The sequence below is a fragment of the Montipora capricornis genome, chromosome 1, assembly GCF_036669925.1.
Source record: "Montipora capricornis isolate CH-2021 chromosome 1, ASM3666992v2, whole genome shotgun sequence".
NCBI lineage: Eukaryota > Metazoa > Cnidaria > Anthozoa > Scleractinia > Acroporidae > Montipora > Montipora capricornis.
In genome coordinates, this window is record NC_090883.1 from 16,314,027 (window position 1) to 16,340,305 (window position 26,279).

Below are 26,279 nucleotides of genomic sequence, written 5' to 3' on the forward strand. Positions count from 1 at the left end.
ATCAAAGGTTTTTAATGGTTAATGTCAAATATGTGTAGCATACAGCTGTAGAAGATTGTTTCAATAGAATTATAGGGCAATCATTTATGTTACAAAAAACTTTTAGCTGATAAAGAAATAGTAAATGTAAGAAACATAACAGCATTTGGGGTAATTTAAAATTACAGTAGATGGGGTTCATGTTTTGTATACGTCCTGTTGTGCATTCCACTGACTGTGGACTTTCATAGCACTTTTGATCTGGGGTATGAAAAGTGTTGCTTAAACGTGATTATGCCAGGTTAAAAACTGTTTCAAGTGTCCTAGATTATTGGATTTAAGATAATAAATTGTATAGAAAGAAAACCAAGTTCTGATATGTCTATGTTTTGTTCCATGTTCAGTACAGTGTATATCTTTTTCTTTTGATGTTTAGGAGAGGCTTTTACTTTCTGTTTTACCAAGATACGTGGCTATACAAATTAAGGATGACATAGAAAATGGCCCAAATGAAACTTTGCAGTTTCATAAAATTTACATTCGAAGGCATGAGAATGTCAGGTTTGTTAGCAGCTTCTTGTAACCATATTGGTTTTCTGTAAAATGAAATTGTTCTCAAAATGCAGGGTTCAGAAAGAGGATGTGTAAACCTTTCAAAATGACATTTACTCAGTGAATCTACATTAAATTTTTGAAATTGAATGAAATTTCTAGGAACATTTTATGAAAACATGAAAGAAGACTGTACAACCTTTTTGACATTTCCTGACATGTTTTATTAAAAAGAATTATTGCCAGAATAGTTTTGTGCATATGACATCTGATCATGAATGAACACTGAGGGCATTGTAACGAATGGGATACGACCAACGCATTGCTCAATGTGTCAGTCAATGCAATGGCTGACATGTCACTATACTTACTGTAACAATAAGCTAACCTGGCTTGAACCTGAGGTCTAATTGAAACCCAGTACCTGGTCAGAGGTAAACTTCATAAAACAGCTGACCTTGATGAGGTCTAAACTTGAGCCTGTGATATGGTCACTTGATACTGGTCCGCAGATACCCAATTTTGACAACTGTCAATTGACCGTGACATGGATGTCCGATATTAAAGATGTACTCTGTAGTATGGCCACTATGTTGGGCACAAGTATACAAGTATCGATTATCTAAACTTGAGCGCGCGATATGGTCATGTGATACTGGTCACATTGGCATAGATGGAAGGGTGAACATGGTAGATGGATCACTGCTCAGGGGACACCAGTCCTACATGTATATTTGAATTTTGAAAATAAAAATTGTGTAGTGCTCATTAACCTACTGTTGTGAATATTGTTAATCCCATATTGACCTTGCTGCTTTTTTGTGTTTAACCCATTCACACCTCAAATGCCCTAGGATGCCTCCCATTGACGAGTAAAATTGTCTGTCCAAGTGTCTCTCTCCAGGGTCAATGGATTAAGCTTTTGTAGCAATTTGACAAAAAAGCCCCCCCCCCCCCTTCCTCCCTCAAGTAGATGTCTTTTTGCCAGCCCTTTGGTTATTATTTAAACGATAGAAGAAATTCAACATTAACCTTGCTAACTCAAAGTCCTTCCTCATTGTCACTGTACTGTGGCTTGCTGTTGAATAATTAGAAAAGAAAAATCCACAACCCGTTTAATTAAGAGATGCAGTATTTATAAATAACGTGTGGATTACTACAGGGGAGGTTGATTACAAATAGATTGTCTTCTGTTTTAACTATCAAATTGATAACACCTCAGTCTTTTAATTCACATTTCAGTATATTGTTTGCCGACATTGAAGGATTTACCATGCTCTCTTCCCAATGTACAGCACAAAAGTTGGTTCAATATCTCAATGAGTTGTTTGCCAGTTTTGATACACTTGCTGTGGTATGTTATTTAAATTTTCACATTATTATCATTATTTTTAAAGAGCTCATGATTTGTTGTTCAAGAGATTCTAAAGGTGGTGGCTTTAGAGATTGGAGTCTGACAGATTCCTATTATTTTTATTACCTGCTTTGGGTAGTACAGGGAATTTCATAAAGTTTTGCATATAATTATAGAAAATTGGTTAGGTTTTGAAGCCTGTTTTTGAAAGTTTTAGCTAGTTCCTTTCTATAAAAGGGAATTAGTTAAAGGAAATAGGAAAAACTATCACCGTTGTATACAATTAAAATTTTGCTTAACTCCCTTCAGAATAGAAGCTTTTACTGGGGGTAAAATGCTTTGACTGTTGAGTTAATATGAATGCCAAATATTTATTAAGAGCCTTCAGTTCCTAAAAAGTAAAATGGACAAACTTAAGCACACTTGTAGTCTTAAATTTCACTCTAAGTTATTTCTTAAGCCTTTTATAATTTGAAATTCAGATGTATTGTCAAGAAACATTTTGTTGACCCATTGACGCCTCAAATGCCCTAGGATGCTTCCAGTGGACGAGTAAAATTGTTTGTCATCAAACAGAGTAAAATCTGTAAAGCCTCACTCCCAGGGGTCAATGGGTTAAGTAAAGGAATTTCTAATTTTTGAGTGAATTACTCAAAATATTAAAGGCAAGTTTACAAGAGTGCTGGTTATTGGGCATTTTCATTGCATTTCAGGCAAATCTTGAGTATGATTTAAAATAGACTTGACAATAATTTGTGAATTTATTGAGTACATGTATTAGGTACATTGTACAAGCCTTGGATAACTCAGCATGCCTGTTTACATACCACTAAGTCTTCAAGCAAAATATTGTGATTTTTTTTCAATTGACATGGATTGAATTCAGGTTTTCTTGTCCCTTCTTAAGGAAAACCATTGTTTGCGTATCAAGATCCTGGGGGATTGTTACTACTGTGTTTCTGGTTTACCAGAATCACGTCCTGACCATGCACACTGCTGTATTGAGATGGGTTTGGAAATGATTGATGCCATTGCGTAAGTCTGATAATTAATATATTTTGTCTGTTTATTCTACTCATGAATAACAATGCAGATGATAAATAATAAATAATTCCACATATGCCCAGTAAGGATGCAGTTCAAGAATGTCAAAATAAAATCATATCTAAGGCACATGTAGAAACTCCTATATTATAATTATGTGTAGCTCACATATTTCCTTACAAGTTATGGCCAGCTTGAATGTACAAGCTACAGTATATGCTGGTCTTGTTAAGGGTGGAAACTGGGATACTCTAGAAGAATTACCGGTATTGTATTTTCTGTCATGTTCCAAACTTGGAGCTTGAAGAGATTTTAATGGTCTCTCTCTATTTCCACTTCATGGAGTGGCAGAGAAATATGAGGTGATTTACTTGGCCTTTTCAGTGTCAGCTAAATCCAAGTACATTCATTCCAGATTTCGGCTGCATGCCATATCCGTATCTAGTCTATTTACTTGGTTAAAACCACTACAAATGCACTTAAGAATGTGCTAATGTCACTGAGAATGTCATCTTTCGAAAAGTGGTGATATTAACAACATACAGTATCAAGTGCAAGGTTAGATGGGTATGCTTGATTTCCTACCGAACAGGAGTGTTCGAGAAGCTACTGGTGTCAACCTCAACATGAGAGTTGGAGTACACATGGGCAAGGTTCACAGTGGAGTATTAGGCTTAGTAAAGTGGCAATATGATGTGTGGTCGGATGATGTAACAACTGCTAATCACATGGAATCAGGAGGCCTTCCTGGGTATGTATTGTTTTTAAGGATATTAATTATGAGAGACCTTAGGTCAGGTGGTATGAAAAGACGAAGAATTGTCTGAGTGGTAGAAATAGAACAGTTTAGTGTCTCAAATTATTTGAATATTATACATTTGCTATTTTCACAAATCCCATGATACAGTTCATTTGTTGGGGGGAGGGGGGGGTTGGTGGTGGTTATTTGCATTAAAACAATGGATATCCAGTTCATTGTTCAAAGCATTATACAGTCCCAAGAGTAAATAACTTGAATTGTTTATATGTAACCACCCCCCCCCCCCCTCAATTGATTGCATTATGGGTTGGGGAAAATAGTCTATGGAAAATAAATGTAGTTAAAATACAAATAAAATCTGATTGGCTTAGAGCAGTGTTTTTTCCTGGTTGGTTTAGTCAACTTGAGATAGCCTATTAAATGCAAGTTCTCGATTGCAATTATCCAAACATTAATTTTAAATCCAAGTTTGTTGGAAGAGCTGCTAGAGAAGAGCAATAGACCTCATTGGTTGACTCAATGTTGTTAACCCAATTCAAACCTTTTGGGTATAGAATGTTTTGTTTCAGGTATTTCCATATCATTTAAATATGGATGCTACATTATCATGCAAATACAATACACAAAGAATCTTAATCCTGGGAGATTTGAAGTGGGCACAACAATAAGTTAGCTAATTTGGTCTATGATAAGAAGCTTAATTAACCCATTCCCTACTAAGATGGACACTTTTAGATCTTACTGTGTAATGCCCTGGTGAAAATCTTTGAAGGATCTTTGAAGATCCTTAAAGACTCCTCAAAGATCTTTTTGAGGATCTTTCTAAGGATCTTTTTCCGAATCCTCAAGGATCCTACCTAGGATCCTTGAAGATCCTTAAAGATCTTAGCTTTTCTTGCCAAGATCCTCAAAGATCCTTGCCAAGATCTTCAAGGATCCTTGAGGATCTTCGAAGATCCTGTCCAAGATCCTTGAGGATCTTCAAAGATCCTGTGCAAGACCCTCAAGGATTTTTAAAGATCCTGACCAAGATCTTTGAAGATCATCAAAGATCCTTGGGGATTTTCAAAATCCATATCCAAGATCCTTGAGGATCTTCAAAGATCTGGTGCAAGATCCTTGAGGATCTTCAAAAACCCTTGCCAAGATCCTGTGCAAGATCCTTGAGGATGTTGATGTTTAAATATCACTTAGGGCTTTACAGGAACCTAGCCGAGATTCATCATCATATTTCCCGCTGGGCACATGTCTGGCCTTGGGGCGCTCCTGGTGGGGGTTAGATTTGCATCCACCAGTTGCATCAGATCTGTTTTTGTTATCACAGCTCTTCTCACTTGAGCCCTGTCCACAACTAGAAGATTACTAATTTTATTGTCCACCTTCTCACCCTGAATTGCACTTATTGGACTCCAGTTTGATGTACAAAATTATTTTATTTAAAAACCTGGAAAAAGGAGCTTTCTTTCTGTAGAAGACAAACTTCAATACATAAAATGCTTCATTTGTCTGAAAACTATGTTATAATGCTAAGTATGATTGAAGTAAAATAACAATGATGAATCATGGAAAATCAATATCCAACTTTATTTGCTAGCATTCTTTATTGAACTGAATGAAAAACAGCCACAAACTACAATTCTCACTTGAGTAAGATGCTAGTGAAGTTTGGTAAGGCTTATCACCCTAGCTTGTTATCAAAAAATGTGCACTAACTAATGGGTCAAAGGGATGGGAAGAATACAATAAACATCTAACAAACCTGAACAAATGATGCATTGACTATTGTTTTTCAGACTTTGTTCCCTTTGACAACATTATTTTAACATGAAACTCTGTGACAACTTTGCTCACATCTTATTCAACTGAGATGATAGTAGCTTTTGGAGTTATTTGGTCACATGGTTATCCATTAATTAGAAGTTTAGCTGCATACAGTAAACCAATTTCTTAAAATTTCCTTTAATATGACTTGAATGTATATAAAGAATCATAGACACATTATTAAGTAGTCATTAATATCAAGGATACAGCTAAGATTATTCAAACTTTTTTCACAAACAGCCATTTTTATCGAGAAAATGTTTCTTAAAAATAAGACAAAAACCTTAAATTGTAGCATAGAAAAACAGCAAAAGAGAAACACTACAAAAAGAACCTACTTATTACTGCACTTGTAAGTACATGTACTACAACAATAACGTGTGATTTTACCTAACACATTTGTATTTACTTTATTTCATCTATCTTTTTATTACTCATTGTTTTCGTTACTCAGTATTTGATGCTATTGCCGGCTGAGGCTGCTTTTTTAGAACTTTTTCTGAATATTTCAAATGCAGTTACACATCCTGAAAGAACAACAAAACCATAAGGGCAAATTACTCATATTGATTATCATGAAGTCCACATGTACTAGCAAGTCATGCCCTGGAAGTGACAATAAATGCACATCACCTAACCTTTGAAAATTGCTATGAACCTCAGACACATAGCATTTACAGAGAATCGAAGGAATTCTTTGCCAATCATATAATTTGCAACAACCACTCTTTTGATGTAAAACTTAAGTAATCTCGTTAAGATTCACCTATTTTTTTTACAGGATTATAGCAAGTAAGCCAAATTATAATCCTTGCCTGCACATGTCAAATTTGGGACTTGAAGCTTGAAAAGTTCGAATTCTCAACAGACCAATTCGGCTAACTCAATGTTGCACCCATTTTAAATCTTTAATTTTGGGAATAAAACGTTTTGTTCTGGTATTTCCATATCATTTTAAATGTGAATGCTTCATTGTCATGCAAATTCAACACACAAAAAATCTTTAATTAAACCCGAGAGATTTGAATTGGGAACAACATAGACTTGCCACAAGTCAACCTTACGAGAATCCCAGGACAAAATTATACGGCATCAACTCAAATATTATCTGCTTATAATTAGCGCCTACCTTTGTACTTGGATTGCTGTACGCATTTCCTCGTTTTGAATCAGTTTTTATAGGGTAAAACAATCATGAATCATAAGATTCATGCTCGTTGTAAAACCGCCGAACTGTAAGAGGAGCCATCGTGGGTGACTGCTGACCAAAAGCGAAACGGCTCACTAGTTTCCAGTCTTATCTCTTATCCAAGATGGCGGAGGATTATAACCCTCCGATTCATATGTACTTTAAAGAATTACTGAAAAGTCATAGCAGACTCATCGAATTGACCGTTAGCGGAAAGTGAAAATATACTGGTCGAGCCGGTTCATCACTAGAGGCTCTAGATGTGGCCGTGAATTCTGTATTTTAGCCCTGGTCTTTTTGTAAATGATAATTTACGTGCTGACACGAATTCTTTGATATTTCGAGAGTATACTGTTTCATATTGCTTCTGGCGCCGGCCTGCATCTCTTACGAGTTCATCAAACAAGGTAATCTGTTACTGATATTTCCGACAATCCATGGATTACATCAGAATAAAAGTTTTCTTTTTAATTCATTCGTGTACAGCGTGATTATTTTTATGTTCAAAGTTTGGTGCCTTAACGATGCTTGAGGGTATATGTACGTAATACCTCATAGGATCTTTAGGGATTTTATACACTTTTATACACACTCCTATAAAGGTCCTTACAAGATCCTTGAAGGAACTGTAAGAAATCTGTTAAAGATATTTTCAAGATCACTCTAAAGATCCTTTTTAGATCCTTGAAGGATCCTCATAGGATCTTTCAAGGATCCTCCCAAAGACACTTTCAAGATCACTTTAAGGATCCTTTTAAGATCCGTGAAGGATCCTCATAGGATCTTTCAAGGATCCTAATAAAGGTCCTTTCAAGATCACTATAAGGATCCTTTTAAGATCCTTGAAGGATCCTCATAGGATCTTTCAAGGATCCTAAAAAAGATCCCTTCAAGATCACTTTAAGGATCCTTTTAAGATCCTTGAAGGATCCTCATAGGATCTTTAAGGATCCCGATAAAGATCTTTTCAAGATCCCTCTGAAGATCCTTTTAGGATCCTTAAAGGATCCTCATTCAATCCTTGGGGATCTTTCGAGGATCCTTGTAAGGTTTCTTTCAAAATCACTGTAAGGATCCTTCAAAGATCCTCTAAATATCCTAGTATGATCTTTAAGGATCTTGTCAAAGATTTTATTAAGAACCTTTCAAGGATCCTTTTAAGATCCTTGTAAGATCCTCAGTCACTCTTTGAGGATCTTTAAGGATCCTTTTGAGGATCTTTCCAAGATTTTGTGTGTGGATCTTGGTAAGATCTTTGCAAGATCCTGATAATTTCCTCAAGGATCTTAAGGAAGTATCCCAAGAGTCCTCAATGTTAGAAAATCTTTGAAGATCCTTTAAAGATCCTTCAAGGATCCTGTGAAGATCTTCATCTTTAAAGATCTTTGTCAGGTCTTTGAAGATCTTTGAAGATCTTTAAAGATCCTTTAAGGATTTTCACCAGGGTGCTAGACTTGCTTTTTGCTTGTCATTGGAGACCATTTCAGGGGTGAGAGAGGTAAGAACAGTGCTTGAAACTAGTGGTCGTCCGGTTGTCCGAGACAATGAGAAAGTTTACTTGGCAACCAGTTTTGGTAAAATACAACTGTAAAAGCTTGCTTGCCTGAGGAAAAAACAACAGACAACCCAGCCAAAAAAAAAAAAAAAAAAGCATTTTGAAAATGAATTAATCATTAGCACCACTCTACTTACTTGCCGGTAACTTTCTATGGTTGATGTCCGATAGTAGTGTGAATTAATGTTAACTAGACCCTCCGTGAGGGTACACTGGGTTGCCTGTGGTACGTGCAGCGTTCCACGCAATTTTTTTCAAGTTGGGGGGGGGGGGGGGGGGTCACTCAGAAGACATACCAGAAGTCATACCACTCGATGTATAAAATCTTTCTTTCCTTACAAGGACCGTATTAATCGTTCACGACAATCCAGAGTTATTTACAGAGCAAATTGTTGGGATTGTAATGGTTTTTACATCGGTAAAACTAAACGGCGGCTTCACGATAGAAAAACCGAACATTTTAAGGCCCTAGCTAAAAATGACAATACTTCAGCCATTGCTGACCACGTCAAGGCCACTGGACATAACATCAAGTGGGATCATTTCGATATTTTAGCGAAGGGCAAAACTGACTATCATTGTAAAATAAAAGAGACCTTCTTTATTCAAGAACTTGAGCCAGCTTTCAACGTCAACGTCGGAAGTGAAATGCTGATGATATTAATCTTTTCTGTTTTTATTAATATTATAATTATTATATTATATATTTTACTGTTAAGTATTTGCTTAATCTAGGTTCCAGTCCCCTCATCCGCTTTGTTATATATAAATAGCTGTTTTAAATTTCAACGGTTACTTTTGAAAATGTATGTAGAGCACATACGAAACGTCAAGTCATAGTTAAAATGAACAAGTTCAATATGTTTATCACTGCTGTTTGTGTCTTATTTTTGATCATACCAGAAGTCATACCAGCAGAGGCCCTTTGGCTCACAGGTCCTCACACGTTCGTACGACGAAACAGATCCTTTTCTGAGGTTAAAAACCTGGCTACCGGCCTATTAATTAATCATTTGTCAGAAAGAAGAAATTCCTGTCCTCTTTAAAAAAAATTGACACGCATTGCTTACGTGTGGTAGTGAAGTAACACAGCGATTTATTCCATAATGTCAACTGAGCTGTGTGTTGTCTTCCAGGAGATTCAAGTTGTCCTTGCGTAATCTGTAGCTCTAACAGTGCACGATATTGTTTTGGTATTGTCTATCATTGTAGTGCCATGGTAGGAGTCTTCGGTAAATAGCCTGAGAAGACATGTGGTTACTAGAAAATTACTGAGCCCAGAAAGATTGAAGAAAATAAATGGGAAGTGAAAAACATTGTCTTCTGGGATGACATGTTGACAGTTGTCTTTGCGTAATATGTAGGTCTAACATTACACGATATTGTTTTGGTATTGTCTATCATTGTAGCGCCATGGTAGAAGTCTTAGATAAATAGCCCCTTGAGAAGACATGTGGTTACTAGCAAAGTACTGAACCCAGAGAGACTGAAGAAAATAAAAGGGAATCGAGAAACATTGGCTTCTGGGCTGACATGTTGATCATGCAACTTCTTTCCACCACAAGTGTAAGCGTGCACTGACAGCATCTGACAGCTTTGTAAACAAAAGTTGAAAGCTGAGCGACCTAAGAAATATACCACTCAGTAACAGAAGCATAGGACCGAAAATTCTATTTTAATGCTATCAAATGCGAACCAAGCAAGATACAGATTTTGTTAGCTTGCTTTATGCAAAACAAATATTGATGTAAAAGTAAATATGGATACACAATTTTTAAGAAGAGCAGAAGGAAGTTTCAGGACGGTCGATCGAGCATAAAATATTTTGCCATCGGTAACAAAATCTACGACATGAAAACAACATTAAATTTGAACCACGAATATAAAAAGTTACCATCAGCGAAAAACAGTTTGGGAGATTTTAGTTGTTTTGTTGTAATTGTACAAGTTTGGCTGCACCGAGTAAATCGCACATCGAATTCAGCGGGCGCAGTGATCAAGTTACCGCGTTATTTTACCGCGGCATGTTTACTCGCGAAACAGTGACGCATCTGTATCAAATGATGCCAAGCTACCGGGTTTTTGTTTTTGTTTTTGTTAGTTTTCTTTTTCTTTCGATTGTTATAAATTTTGACAAGAAATGTGCAAATGCAACACAAAGATCACAATCGCCCAACTCTCAGAGGTTGACCATTGTTTCTGGAAAATCAAAAATTTACTCTCCAAGACAAGGTTATTTATCACCGGGTAATTCCATCGTTTTGGTAATAGCAGCTACTTTATTATTTATCAGCGTCACAATCTTTTGCCGATTTTGGGGGTCATTTTGTTGAAACTCAAGCACGCTTCCAACAGACCTGTTTATTTTCGTGACTTATGCGTTACCACAAAAATTCTCCCCGTATCACATTTCAGCACATGTATGCAAATTTGCTAAGCTCGAAAATTACACAACATGATAAATTTACAAAAGCTGGAAATTTCACTGAAATATTTTCCACCGAAACATTTTTTGAAACAAGCAACATATTTGCTATAAGAGGCAAGAAACCCTTCCTATTTCAGTTGCGTGCGTGCAAGCGAAACACACAATCACAAAGCATACGCAATTAAATAAATTTCTGACAGTTCACATTCAACACTTTTCGAAAGAACCTTGACCGTAAATAATAAAGCACAAAAGAGACAACAAGCTTTCATTCAAGTAATTTTTCACTGCCACATTTCCATTTTTTTTTTAACCTTTGCAGACAAACAGGCAAACTTTAAATAGATGCGACTTCAGTAAACACTGTGAGACACACAACAGAGATCACAGATCTACTTGTGGTGTTCGATTCCTTCTCTGTCTTTGTTGAACCCGAAAGTTACCAGAGAAATTTCCATTTGGTTTCAGTGTTGTACGTAACACCACCTTGGCGAAATATTAGAAGTACAGCATATTTTGATTTCGGCTCGACGGGCGAAAGATTCACGCTGTCGAAGTCCATTGCTCGTCGCTTTTTTAAGATTCCAGATCTTTATGTTTCACCGCCTGTCGTGACGTTCCATTCCTGAGCTCCATGTGGGTATATTTTCTTTAAAGATGTACTAAAAAGCCATTCGCGTTACAATGACTTTCGACGCCATTACAGGTTAATTGTGCAGAGCAAACTACGCATTACCCCAGCCCCCTCAAACCTAACAAAATACGCACAGAAGACTCTATGCACAAAGACACCACTTAGCAGGGGAGTGACAGGCAAGACTTTTCCCGACACGGAAAAAAATAACAAAACTAGACCCTCCGTGAGGGTACACTGGGTAGCCTGTGGTACGTGCAGCGTTCCACGCAATTTTTTTCCAGTTTGGGGGGGGGGGGGGGGGGGAAGGGAGGGTCACCCAGAAGTCATACCAGAAGTCATACCAGAAGCCATACCAGCAGAGGCCCTTTGGCTCACAGGTCCTCACACGTTCGTACGACGAAACAGATCCTTTTTTGAGGTTAAAAACCTGGCTACCGGCCTTTTAATTAATCATTTGTCAGAAAGAAGAAATTCCTGTCCTCTTTAAAAAAAATTGACACGCATTGTTTACGTGTGGTAGTGAAGTAACACAGCGATTTATTCCATAATGTCAAGTAAGCTGTGTGTTGTCTTCCAGGAGATTCAAGTATGTAGCTCTAACAGTGCATGATATTGTTTTGGTATTGTCTATCATTGTAGTGCCATGGTAGAAGTCTTGGGTAAATAGCCTGAGAAGACATGTGGTTACTAGCAAAGTACTGAGCCCAGAAAGATTGAGGAAAATAAATGGGAAGTGAAAAACATTGTCTTCTGGGATGACATGTTGACAGTTGTCTTTGCGTAATATGTAGGTCTAACGGTACACGATATTGTTTTGGTATTGTCTATCATTGTAGCGCCATGGTAGAAGTCTTAGATAAATAGCCCCTTGAGAAGACATGTGGTTACTAGCAAAGTACTGAACCCAGAGAGATTGAAGAAAATAAAAGGGAATCGAGAAACATTGGCTTCTGGGCTGACATGTTGATCATGCAACTTCTTTCCACCACAAGTGTAAGCGTGCACTGACAGCATCTGACAGCTTTGTAAACAAAAGTTGAAAGCTGAAGTTGAAAGCTGAAGTTTTACCCTGTTCGGCGGGGTTAGTAAGAAATATACCACTCAGTAACAGAAGCATAGGGCCGAAAATTCTATTTTAATGCTATCAATTGCGAACCAAGCAAGATACAGATTTTGTTGGCTTGCTTTATGCAAAACAAATATTGATGTAAAAGTAAATAAATATGGATACACAATTTTTAAGAAGAGCAGAAGGAAGTTTCAGGACGGTCGATCGAAAATAAAATATTTTGCCATCGGTAACAAAATCTACGACATGAAAACAACATTAATTTTGAACCACAAATATAAAAAGTTACCATCAGCGAAAAACAGTTTGGGAGATTTTAGTTGTTTTGTTGTAATTGTACAAGTTTGGCTGCACCGAGTAAATCGCACATCGAATTCAGCGGGTGCTCTGATCAAGTTACCGCATTATTTTACCGCGGCATGTTTACTCGCGAAACAGTGAAGCAACTGTGTCAAATGATGCCAAGCTACCGGGTTTTTGTTTTTGTTAGTTTTCTTTTTCTTTCGATTGTTATAAATTTTGACAAGAAATGTGCGAATTCAACACAAAGATCACAATCGCCCAACTCTCAGAGGTTGACCATTGTTTCTGGAAAATCAAAAATTTACTCTCCAAGACAAGGTTATTTATCACCAGGTAATTCCATCGTTTTGGTAATAGTAGCTACTTTATTATTCATCAGCGTTACAATCTTTTGCCGATTTTGGGTCATTTTGTTGAAACTCAAGCACGCTTCCAACAGACCTGTTTATTTTCGTGACTTATGCATTACCACAAAAATTCTCCCCGTATCACATTTCCACACGTGTATGCAAATTTGCTAAGCTCGAAAATTACACAACATGATAAATTTACAAAAGCTGGAAATTTCACAGAAATATTTTCCACCGAAACATTTATTTAAACAAGCAACATATTTGCTATAAGAGGCAAGAAACCCTTCCTATTTCAGTTGCGTGCGTGCAAGCGAAAAACACAATCACAAAGCATATGCAATTAAATAAATTTCTGACAATTCACATTCAACCCTTTTCGAAAGAAACTTGACCGTAAATAATAAAGCACAAAAGAGACAACAAGCTTTCATTCAAATAATTTTTCCCTGTCACATTTACAATTTTTTTTAACCTTTGCAGAGTTGAGTACAAAATGAATGTTACATGCCAGACAAACAGGCAAACTTTAAATAGATGCGACTTCAGTAAACACTGTGAGACACAACAGAGATCACAGATCTACTTGTGGTGTTCGATTCCTTCTCTGCCTTTTTTGCACCCGTAAGTTACCAGAGAAATTTCCATTTGGTTTCAGTGTTGTACGTAACACCACCTTGGCGAAATATTAAAAGTACAGCTCATTTTGATTTCGGCTCGACGGGCGAAAGATTCACGCTGTCGAAGTCCATTACTCGTCGCTTTTAAGATTCCAGATCTTAATGTTTCACCGCCTGTCTTGACGTTCCATTCTTGAGCTCCATATGGGTATATTTTCTTTAAAGATGTACTAAAACGCCATCCGCGTTACAATGACTTCCGACGCCATTACAGGTTAATTGTGCAGAGCAAGCTACGCATTACCCCAGCCCCCTCAAACCTAACAAAATACGCACAGAAGACTCTATGCACAAAGACACCACTTAGCAGGGGAGTGACAGGCAAGACTTTTACCGACACGGAAAAAAATACTAAAACGGAAATCTACCCATTTTCCGACTGGGTTTGGCAACCCAGTAAAAACCCACGAAATGAAACCGGGATTCCGACTGGGTTTGGCAACCCAGTAATAACAATTAATTTGCCGAAGCTGAGTAATATCCAGTGTTTTGATTATCTGTAGCTTGTACAAAAAACATTTTCAGGTAGGAAAATGCAAGAGACAATTTACTTACAATAGTTAGTTAATAAAAACTTTATTATCAAACAAATCATAACACTGCAACATTATTACTGGCTCTGTCAACACAGTAAATGAAAAGACACTCAGAAATTGACAAGAGTTACACAAACAAATACCTCATTCATAAGAGAGAAAAATGTTCTAAAAAATTAATGATATGAGATATTATAGGTAACTGTTAAAGGAAAATCATAAACTTTGAAAGAGCAATGTAGCAAATATCAACATTCATCTTGTCATTTTTAATAAACTTCATAAGCAATCCATTCAATTTACGTTTAAAGTGTCTTTTCTAAGCTGGTGAAGCCCATAGGGGATACCATTCCATATTTTTGTCTCAATCCTAGAGAAGGAAAATAACTGTCGGTTAGTTCTTGACGTTCCTACGTGGAAGTTTCCAGCTATTGCAGACTGCATGGGATAGGAATGAATTTGTTTAGAGCAAGTAAATGGAGTTGAGATATTGGGTAGAGAACACTAAATGTCAACATCATGTAGCAAAGAGGCAACAGATTTAAAGTAAAGTAATCATTTTTATCATAAAAACATGTATCAAACATTGTAGGTGATGCAGATCGATGACGCCATTTTGAAAACCGAGACTTCACAAAAAACCCAGTCGCACACTGACAACAATGGGATATTCAAGTCTGATTGTCACATGATTTCATCTCAACAATTATAGTGGGCTTCATAATGAAGCAACCCAACTCACGGGTTTGGTTAATTTTGAGCACTGCCTGGAACTTTCCCTTTTAAGAGTTACACTTTGGAGTTTACTTTGTTCAATGCCAGCTGATCACGATTTTACTCTTCAGTGCATCATAGTGTTAAGCAGGTTTTAGCACTTACATGTAGTTTTTCTGCTCACCATTTCTTTTTTTTATTCTTTGAAAATTCAATCCATCAGGATTCTACTTGTATCTCAATTTTGTGCACACAATTTCTTTGGCCCGTTTTGGATTAGTTGACATGCCTCCTTCCAATTAAAATAGAGGAAATATTTTGAAATGTATAAATTTATATTAAAAGTCAGTCAATCTTTTTCTACCCACAGACGTGTACACATAACAAAATCTGTCCTGAATTGTTTAAATGGTGATTATGTAGTTGAGGAGGGACGTGGTCAGGAACGAGACTCCTATCTCAAGCAATACAACATTGAATCATACCTTATTGTTGCAGAGCACCCAAGGGTAAGAAAAGCAATGAGAATAGTATTTTGGTTATAACAATGATACATGTATGTTTTAGGTGTTTTTTAAAAAGAGTATTACATTTTGCTAAAATGCATTATTTTGAACATACCAATTACATTGTTTATCTCTTGGTTGCTACGTCACATACATGACTCAGAAGGAATTGCTTGTTGTTTGATTTGTTCTGTATAAATAGCTTGGGACGTTATATATTATTGTCATATTATGTGTGCAAAATATGGTAGGCAAATTCTAGCAAAATCCAGTCCTGTTCCTCCTGGAATAGTCCATTGAGATTAAACAATAGTTGATGCAGGTAACAAGAAAAGGTTAAAGGGAGGGTGATTGAAATTAGGTAGGAATTTTGTTGGGAGAAGGCTTGATTTTAAATAAATTTTAATAAAAGCACTGACATTCAAGGAAAACTGCTTAAAATTGGTGAGGATTTATTTGAGCCTTGGTTCATAGAATGCAGATAAAGAGACTTCAGAAAGAGTGCAAACTGTCACTAAAGCAGTGGTTGGTTTGGGTTTGGGTTGATCTACGTAACAAAATTACCAATTACAATATGGTGACTGGAATGAGAAAATCATTAATTTTCTAGGTATTGTTTAAACTGAAGGGTTTTTTGAAGAAACTTAAAGGTGCTATCATCTCATTTTGCAATTATATTTTTTCTTTTCTGTGGGACCCCCTGGATGATGATGTGCATTGTTTGGAATTCACAGAAGGTGGGGAAAATTCATGATAATCAATAGTATTGCTATCATTCTTAATGTTCAAGTTGTGATGGCAAATAAAAAATAAAAAAAATTGACTCTACAAAACCAGTTGAGAGCATATTATTTTGACAGTTGACATTTTGCAGCTTAGGCTTTAATTCCACAAGGTTTCATTATTTCATGTTTCTAACGATATCCTTTTAGAAACAACATCAACAGAGTTGCATGAAATCCTACTGGATTACTGTACACAAACTTTTATTATCAAAATTGTTTGTGAAGGTTGAACATTTGGGTGCATTTCATTGTCAAATAGAGTCAGGGTTTGAGTTATGATTGTCATTTTCCTTTTTTAAATAACCTTCAATCTGCATGTAACTCTGATCTTGATTTTCGGCAAGTCCTTGAAAATAAGGACTGTGTTGCTGTAAGCAGTTTTTAAATTCTGTTACAGTGGCTGTGTTTTAGTGTTTCATACATGTAGTTTTAATTCTACGTGTACATGGTGATGAAAGAAAATCTAACAACCATCTAATTCTTTCTCAACATGTGTTCAATGAATTCTTGGATGTGTCTTTTCTGAGCAGAAGGTGAGTGTGAAAGCCACATTTGCTACATGTGTTATCTCACTAATATTAATAATTTTAATGGTTAAAAGGCGTTGTTGACAGCCTGAAACTAAGGGTGCATTGATTGACCATATTCCGGAATAGGAATGCATGGAATAGAAGTTAGAAATCCTTCATTTTTATGGAGATTGAGATTCAATTTGTCAAACACCTGCTAAAATGCTATGTTAAACAATGTTCATTATCCTTGTTGCTTCAAAATGCCAAACATACCGTTTTAAATCATCACTCCACATATTCTCATTATGGAATAGGGTCAATCAAACAGTCACCCTTACATTAAAGCCATCAATTATTTCTCAGCCCCTTTCTTTTCTAGTCCACCTCTTCTTTCATGATCCATGTGAATGCTGTACTCTTTAGGATCAACAAGGGACTTTCAGGAAAAAAATTTACTAACCTTGACCCAAATTTCCTTGTGTTTGTGTTTTTAATTAACTTTACAGTATTTTGAGAATGTCTAAGGGAACCTTAATGCCTTCAGTTATTCCATCAGTCATTGCCTATAGACAGATGTAACCTTTTTGATTTTCATCATACTTTTTTTTCAAATAAATACATGTGAATGAAAGTAATAATGAAATAAAATAAATGCCACATGGAGGAGGTGGAAAATTGTAAAGAACTACACTGTAGTTTTTGGGTGCACAGGACCATGCTTTCTCATCACCATGCAGAATTTATAAATATTTTCTAAAAATGTTCTCTTGATAATACAATAAGTCTAATGACCTTTTCTCTTGTAACATGTTAAGACAAAAGATGCAGTCGAAAAAATAGAGCCAAAGCAAGAAGACTTTGACAAGAAAATGCAAGCAAGGTTGGTGACTTCTCAATCATTATGATTATTGAAAAACTCTATTGAAGGTTAGAACACCAATTACATGTATAGTGATTTGACATAAAAATGTTGAGTATTTTTGAAAAGTGGTCACAAATGAGAGAAGTTAAGGCATGTTTTATAATCAGAATAGAGATTTCTATATGTTGGATGCGATAACGTCATTGGCATTTTTACATTGTTTGAATAAAAAAAGTATAGGATTGGAGAATGGGGATAGAGTGATTCTCCCCTCAGCTTTTTGGCTTGCTTGCATGACTAAAGCAGGTGCTTCTACTGACTTAGAAGGCACTGCTAGCACTCTGTTTTTATTCCTGCAGTGAATTTATTTCTGTACTTTTCAGAAGTTTAGGTAAAATTGGAATGATCATATTTTTGCTTTGTAGCAATTTTTGTGCAAGCCTTTCCCCTGATGAGTACAATCTCTGTAGTATTTGTTTATATTTGTTTTTGTTTTTCGCTAGAACTTTTGTTCCCCATTTGTCCCTCAGCTTGCTTGTGTGACTTAAGCGACTGACTCAGAAGGGAATAGAATAAAAATAAATATAAAAACAGTCTGTCAAAATCATAAAAATTACTTCTTGCAAAATGCAAAAATCTTCAATCTGCAAAAAAAAGAAGAAATTCCTGGCAAAACTTTTGTGCCACAGGTTACTTCCTACCTCATCGTTTAAAATGTGTTAGCCATACTTCATTCATGCCATCTGACAGGATGTGGCGATGCAGATCTGCGTAATTCCATAAAATCCACATCCTCTGCATGATACCGATATTTTCTGCATAGAACAAAAGAAATGCCTGATATTAGTGATACAGCAGCTGCTTACCATCCTCACAAACATAAAAGCCAAAGAGACTGACTATTTTAAACACTGATTTTCCTGAACGCTGAAGAAAACTTGCCATTTTGTTTGCAAGATGAAAGTTCGTAAGCAGTTTCCATGCATTTCTCGGGGGTTTTGCTAAAAGCAGGCCCGTGGCCCAGTGGCCCGCGGCCCAGCGGCCCGCGGCCCATGACCCGCCACGGCCCAGCGGCCCGGCGGCCCGAAGGCCCAGCGGCCCGCGGCCCACGGCCCACGGCCCACGGCCCGTGACGGCCCGGCGGCCCGGTAGTTTTTCTACCCAGCGGTAAATCCGCGCGCATGCTCAGATTTGCATCGGGTTTGGGCGCGAAAATGAAAGACGGTGAGTTTGAATTCGTTTACCATTTTAATAATCATTTCAATCCTTTTCGATCCTTTCTTTCGTCGCATGTTGCTTAGTGAAAAATGTTGTCATTCTCTGTTGTTTTCGTCTGTTTACAACAACAAACAGAAACAAGGATTCAAATGATTAAAATGGTAAACGAATTCAAACTCACCGTCGTCCATTTTGCACGCCCAAACCCGATGCAGATCTGTGCATGCGCGTGGATTTACCGCTGGATAGAAAAACAACCGGGCCTCCGGGCTTTCGGGCCGCCGGGCCGCTAGGCCGTGGCGGGCCGTGGGCCGCGGGCCGCTGGGCCGCGGGCCTGCTTTTAGCAAAACCCATTTCTCGGCAATGAGCATGGACAATAACATACCCCAGGCTCCAAATTTTAAAAAAGGATACAACAAGATATGAAAATTTAGCCTCAAGTTATAGTTGCAAATCAAACTGCATTATTTGTAAAAGTAGGGACAATCATTGCAATAAAGTTTAACAAAACAAAATAGGAGCCTGCAATACGTACATTGTATGTGTAACAAAACTGCTGAAATGGTAAATGATTGAGGGAATGGATCGTGGTCCAACCACATTACAATTTTGCTCCATATCTGCAAATTGAATAAATTTTTATTACTTTATTTATTAATTCTAGCAAAAGTTGTGGCGAAATGCCAATTACTAACCCTTTTATTTCGAAGGCGAAAGCTGGTTGCAAATTGGTGACCCCTCCAGATATGGTAATCGCAAAGGGAAAAATTTCAGTCGCAATTTTGAGTCCTGATTTACCGTAAGCATGTTAATATATTGGACAGGTCTAAGTTTTAGTTTTATAAATTGTTGAAATTTCCGCATAATCAACGTATGTTTACAAACAATATGGCCAAAAATTTCCGCATAATCTTTAATTTTTTTGCACATCCTTTCAGAAACCCAGATGTTTAACTTTGTAAGTTTATGACAATCTCTTTATGATGGTGGTAGCATCTACATGTATGAACGTGGAATAGAAACCTAAAAAGATAAGGTGACCATCTCAGCCTGAAATCAAGAAACTGTATTTAATTCACAGTTTAACACTACAAAGACCATGACATTTGTTATCGTAATTCAACAAATCTTGAATTTTATTGTACTTCAACAATTCTCGGAAGAAATTCATTGTTGTGATTATGATTGTGATTGTCATTATTGTCATTAAAAGGTTAGGTATCACTGCTCCAAACCAGCAAGATCCAGATGATGAAGTCAATGAATTTCTGGGAAGCTCTATTGAAGCACGGAGTATTGATAAGTAGGTTTTTGTTTGATAAGTAGAACTTGACCTCCTAGCCAGTATATAACAAGCATGCTACAGGTTTTCAATATCCTTAACATGAGCTCAGATGGTGTTGACTTTTTTTTTTGACATACGATATTTACCTGTGTATAAGTCAACCCCCCATTTTTGATGGCAAGAAAAGCAATTTCTTAATTTCTTTGTTAAAATCATTATGTTACTGGGACACTAATCTTGTATTCTTCGATTTCTGGAAGTGTGGATGCACAAAAAACTCAGGGCCTCAAGCGCTTGATAGTTTTGTGGTTCAGCAGTTGTTGTATATGCAAGCAGTTTGTCCTTGAGTTTCGAAAAAGTTGTTAGAAAATCGAACATGTAAATCTCAAACTAACCTGTTTTGTTGTTCAATGATAAAGAGCTTTAGAGGATAAGCACAACATCACAGGAGCAGGAGTCAATCTTTGAAAATAACTTGCGAACGATGCGAAAATGTGCAAGGTTTAATTGGTCCTTCACTTATAATTTCTCACATGACAAACAAAACAAAACAAAACTCATAAACCAAACAATACGAAGTTTGCAAAAGCATTTAAATCAGCCAGGTTTGAAGAATAAAAAACAATCATTATCAACCAGCATTTTCACGAAACACGAGTGACGATGCTTGCAGGCAAACATGAGGTATTGTGCCAGAAGCCATTGAACGATCGAGTTTATTTGAAAAAACAGAAATGCCTTTAATTTTAGAGCTTTCCGCCTTTGGAAAACGAAAATTTCCAGTGTCTATTTCATATTTGAGCTTGTGAGTATCTTCAAAATTTAGATTTGGACAAATCCTTTTCATTTCAACTGGAATTGCTTACATTCATTTTGAAGTCTTTTGTCGGCTTTTGTCCACTGCGTTTGTTGTGCCCAAGACAACATTATTATGTTAATTTTGAATAAATTACCAGGCTGGAACTTGGCTCAAAATCTTTGACCCATGTATAAGTCGAGGGCGATTTTTGGAGCTTCTTTTGAGGCCATAAAAGGTGGACGGTAATGTAGCAGATATTTGTATGTGCTTAATCTGTAGCATATGTACCTTTGGTTATCCAATGGAGAAACTGGTTTCCAGTGCTACAAAAATTAGTTGGTTTATCCATTAGAATGTGATGCATCCAGGACCATCCACCAACTGGTAGTAAGACTGGGCTAAGACAATTGCCTGAACCACCAAGCTATCCATGCAAGTGCTAATCTGGTCTGTTGATAAGTCAGTGTCATTTCTATCTCAGTTTTCAATTCTACCCCAAAACTCTTAGCAAAATGTCCAAACAGACAAACTAAAAACTCCAGTTCAGACCATCTCTTAAATAATACGTCAGATACTGTGATTTTTGATAATTCTGTGGAATCTCATCTTTAAGTGCCAAATTCATTATGGCTTCCATTTTAATCAAACTTCGCATACCAGCAAAACCACAGATGCCGAAATCAATTGATTTGAGACATAACCTACATGTACCAATCAGCATCTTTGGTTCCCATTGTACATTTGTACATTCGAACTTGGCACCTTACTGAAGAACCTCTAAAAAGATATCATAATGGTATTCAAGCTGTGAACTAAGCAAAAACTCCAATTCACTTTCCAGAGGCGGATATGTTCGCAAATTTGATTGATGGAAGCCAAAATGCACTTTGGCACTTAGTGCTTGAAGGTGAGATTCAGCAGAATTATGAAAGTCGCAGTAAGAAATTGAGTAACCTGTGATCAGGCATACTTTTCTTTAGACAGGACGCAGAAAAGTACGTCCGATACAATTTCTTAACAAGTCGTCTGCCCGTAGTCCAGAATCTGGACTTTACTCTGATTGGTTGAAAAACGATAGAGATCTTGGACCCAAACATGTAGAAAAAAATGCATCGTTCCACTTCCACCGACTCAAAAACGTTTATAGCTGTGGTAAGTCCGTTGGAATATATTTGGAAGCAACAAGTTGAGAATCTAAAAAGACCCAAAGAGAACTTTAATGCTGCCACGTTTGGGGAGTCAGCCGAGCAGAGAAATTCGACATTGTTTACGGAAGCATGGAACAATCTGAAGAATGGTGTAGTGACACACTTCTTACAAAAAGATAGTTGAGTTGCTGCTGCTTTTATTTTGATAGCATCTTTTATTGACATCTCAAATATTCTAGTTACTGGGTTGCCAGTATGCCAAACCCAGTCGGAATCTGTGTTTAATTTCATGGGTTTTTTTGTTATTTTTTTCCGTGTCTGGAAAAGTCTTGCCTGTCACTCCCCTGCTAAGTGGTGTCTTTGTGCATAGAGTCTTCTTTGCGTATTTTGTTAGGTTTGAGGGGGCTGGGGTAATGCGTACCTTGCTCTGCACAATTAACCTGTAATGGCGTCTGAAGTCATTGTAATGCGATGGCGTTTTAGTACATCTTTAAAGAAAATATACCCATATGGAGCTCAAGAATGGAACGTCAAGACAGGCGGTGAAACATAAAGATCTGGAATCTTAAAAGCGATGAGTAATGGACTTCGACAGCGTGAATCTTTCGCCCATCGAGCCGAAATCAAAATGAGCTGTACTTTTAATATTTCGCCAAGGTGGTGTTACGTACAACACTGAAACCAAATGGAAATTTCTCTGGTAACTTATGGGTGCAACAAAGACAGAGAAGGAATCGAACACCACAAGTAGATCTGTGATCTCTGTTGTGTCTCACAGTGTTTACTGAAGTCGCATCTATTTAAAGTTTGCCTGTTTGTCTGGCAAGTAACATTCCTTTTGTACTCAACTCTGCAAAGGTTAAAAAAAATTGGAAATGTGACAGTGAAAAATTATTTGAATGAAAGCTTGTTGTCTCTTTTGTGCTTTATTATGTACGGTCAAGGTTCTTTCAAAAAGGGTTTGACGTGAACTGTCAGAAATTTATTTAATTGCATATGCTTTGTGATTGTGTGTTTCGCTTGCACGCACGCAACTGAAATAGGAAGGGTTTCTTACCACTTATACATGTAGCAAATATGTTGCTTGTTTCAATAAATGTTTCGCTGGAAAATATTTCTGTGAAATTTCCAGCTTTTGTAATTTTCGAGCTTAGCAAATTTGCATGCATGTGTTGAAGTGTGATACGGGGAGAATTTTTGTGGTAACGCATAAGTCACGAAAATAAACAGGTCTGTTGGAAGCGTGCTTGAGTTTCAACAAAATGACCCCCAAAATCAGCAAAAGATGGTGACGCTGATGAGTAATAAAGTAGCTGCTATTACCAAAACGATGGAATTACCTGGTGATAAATAACCTTGTCTTGAAGAGTAAATTTTTGATTTTCCAGAAACAATGGTCAACCTCTGAGAGTTGGGCGATTGTGATCTTTGTTTTGAATTTGCACATTTCTTGTCAAAATTTATAACAATTGAAAGAAAAAGAAAACTAACAAAAACAAAAACGCGGTATCGAAGCATCATTTAACACAGATGCGTCACTGTTTCGCGAGTAAACATGCCACGGTAACTTGATCACTACGCCCGCTGAATTTGATGTGCGATTTACTCGATGCAGCCGAAAGTACAATTACAACGAAAAAACTAAAATCACCCAAAATGTTTTTCGTTGATGGTAACTTTTTATATTCGTGGTTCAAAGTTAATGTTGTTTTCATGTCGTAAATTTTGTTACCGATGGCAAAATATTTTATTCTCGATCGACCGTCCTGAAACTTCCTTCTGCTCTTCTTAAAAACTGTGTATCCATATTTATTTACTTTTACATCACTAATTGTTTTGCATAAAGCAAGCTAACAAAATCTTTATCTTGCTTGGTTGGCATTTGATAGCATTAAAATATAATTTTCGGTCCTATGCTTCTGTTACTGAGTGATATATTTCTTAGGTCGCCCATCCAGTTACTAACCCTGCCAGACAGCAGTTAACTTCAGCTTTCAACTTCAGCTTTCAACTTTTGTTTACAAAGCTGTCAGATGCTGTCAGTGCACGCTTACACTTGTGGTGGAAAGAAGTTGCATGATCAACAAGTCAGCCCAGAAGCCAGTGTTTCTCGATTCCCTTTTATTTTCTTCAATCTCTCTGGGTTCAGTACTTTGCTAGTAACCACATGTCTTCTCAAGGGGCTATTTATCTAAGACTTCTACCCTGGCGCTACAATGATAGACAATACCAAAACAATATCGTGTACTGTTAGACCTACATGTTACGCAAAGACAACTGTCAACATGTCATCCCAGAAGACAATGTTTTTCACTTCCCATTTATTTTCTTCAATCTTTCTGGGTTCAGTACTTTGCTAGTAACCACATGTCTTCTCAGGCTATTTACCCAAGACTTCTACCATGGCACTACAATGATAGACAAAACCAAAACAATATTGTGCACTGTTAGAGCTACATATTATGCAAGGACAACTTGAATCTCCTGGAAGACAACACACAGCTCAGTTCAGTTGACATTATGGAATAAATCGCTGTGTTACTTCACTACCACACGTAAGCAATGCGTGTCAATTTTTTTAAAGAGGACAGGAATTTCTTCTTTCTGACAAATGATTAATTAATAGGCCGGTAGCCAGGTTTTTAACCTCGGAAAAGGATCTGTTTCGTCGTACGAACTTGTGAGGACTTGTGAGCCAAAGGGACTCTGCTGGTATGACTTCTGGGTGAGCCCTTAAATGGTCTTTAATGACCCCCCAACTTGAAAAAAATTGCCTGGAATGCTGCACGTACCACAGGCAACCCAGTGTACCCTCACAGAGGGTCTAGTTTAAATAAAGTTCATTGTACTGTTGATTGCACCTGATGATAACATGAAGAATTCTGGCTTTTTCTGTGATTTTATCTCAATTCTTTCCTTTGATGGTTTGAACAGAGAAACCACACCAACTGTCAAGCGGGATTTCCAGAATAGCTTTGATTGTATGGATGAAGTCTGATTTTGCAGATATTCCAGCTAGAGTGCTACTTTGTTTTCATCGCATCTATCCTTGAATCGCAATGTGCAAGTAATTTCTGGTAAAATCTGATTGGCGCACATTCATAGCATGACACAAAAACATCACTTTTTACAGGTGGGCGGCAGACGACTTGTTAAGAAATTGTATCGGTATACTTTTTCGTGCCGTGTCTAAAGAAAAGTATGCCTGATCGTAGGTTAGAAATTGTCTTGCAGCTTGCATATGATTAAACTCTTTGCCAATTGATGAGCTTGGGAACTGGTTGTTGTGATGCAGGAATCGCTGGGTGGCATCCCTGGCCATTCCTAAGTGGGAACCACCCTGAAGCAACCGCTAACTGGCACCATCACACTGGAACACAGTTCAGATACTTACCTCTACGACCAGGTAGCCTTCCCCAGGATGGGAAGGGTGGGGCTTAGTGAATCTGCAAGCTGCAAAGATTAACAAAGATTGCAGGGCCATACACAGGCAAGCCTTGCTGGATTCCAGGTTACCCCCAAAATAAAAGCATACCCATTTGGCATGAAATGGCTGTATGTTGAATTGGTTTGAGATAAACCTTGCCCAAATGGCATTTAGCCTCATTTATAATGCAGTTTCTCAAATGTGTCCAGCAACCCTCTGCTTAAACTAACACATGCTCAATGATGTTTTTTTTCTCATTTCTAGGCTACGAAAGGACTATGTACGACCTCTACTTCTCACATTTAAGGATCCAGTTAAAGAGGAGTCGGTATGTCCTTATTAACATTCACAAATTCAAAAATGTCTTAGAAAACTAGGCAAAAAGGATCATTTCATATCACATTTTGGATAGCTAAAACAAATTTGATGAATGTTGGGTTGCACGGCAAACACCTCTCCATTCTGGCCATTTGGAGTTTTTAACTGTGTGGGTTTTTGTTTACACCTGTTCTTTTTCTAAGAAATCTGGACTTAGAGAAAATGACTGACTTCACCCATTGATCCTTGGGAGGGAGAGAGCTTTTACTGTGAGCGTCCCTGGGTGTTTGAGTTGTCAGTGGGTTAAGTTTCGCTCAGAGCACCAGGTCAACTGACAACTAAAATAAACTGGGCCCTAAATATACTGGTAAGTGAGGTTGTTAACTGAAGATGACTTACTGGCTTAAAGTTTAAGATTTGTTCATTGGTGATTGCAATAAACCAGTGA

At 37.2% G+C, this 26,279-nt stretch overlaps 1 protein-coding gene across 1 annotated transcript in view; it reads left to right on the forward strand.

Annotated features, from left to right (window-relative positions):
* Window positions 1-26,279, forward strand: part of LOC138060207 (adenylate cyclase type 5-like) — a 59,418-nt gene that overhangs the window by 8,256 nt on the left and 24,883 nt on the right. Inside the window, exons 3-10 of the mRNA XM_068905973.1 lie at window positions 416-540; window positions 1,774-1,885; window positions 2,793-2,920; window positions 3,522-3,680; window positions 15,342-15,501; window positions 17,617-17,654; window positions 20,068-20,157; window positions 25,778-25,841. Coding sequence (XP_068762074.1) covers window positions 416-540; window positions 1,774-1,885; window positions 2,793-2,920; window positions 3,522-3,680; window positions 15,342-15,501; window positions 17,617-17,654; window positions 20,068-20,157; window positions 25,778-25,841 — 876 coding nt within the window. The remainder of the gene's footprint in view (window positions 1-415; window positions 541-1,773; window positions 1,886-2,792; window positions 2,921-3,521; window positions 3,681-15,341; window positions 15,502-17,616; window positions 17,655-20,067; window positions 20,158-25,777; window positions 25,842-26,279) is intronic.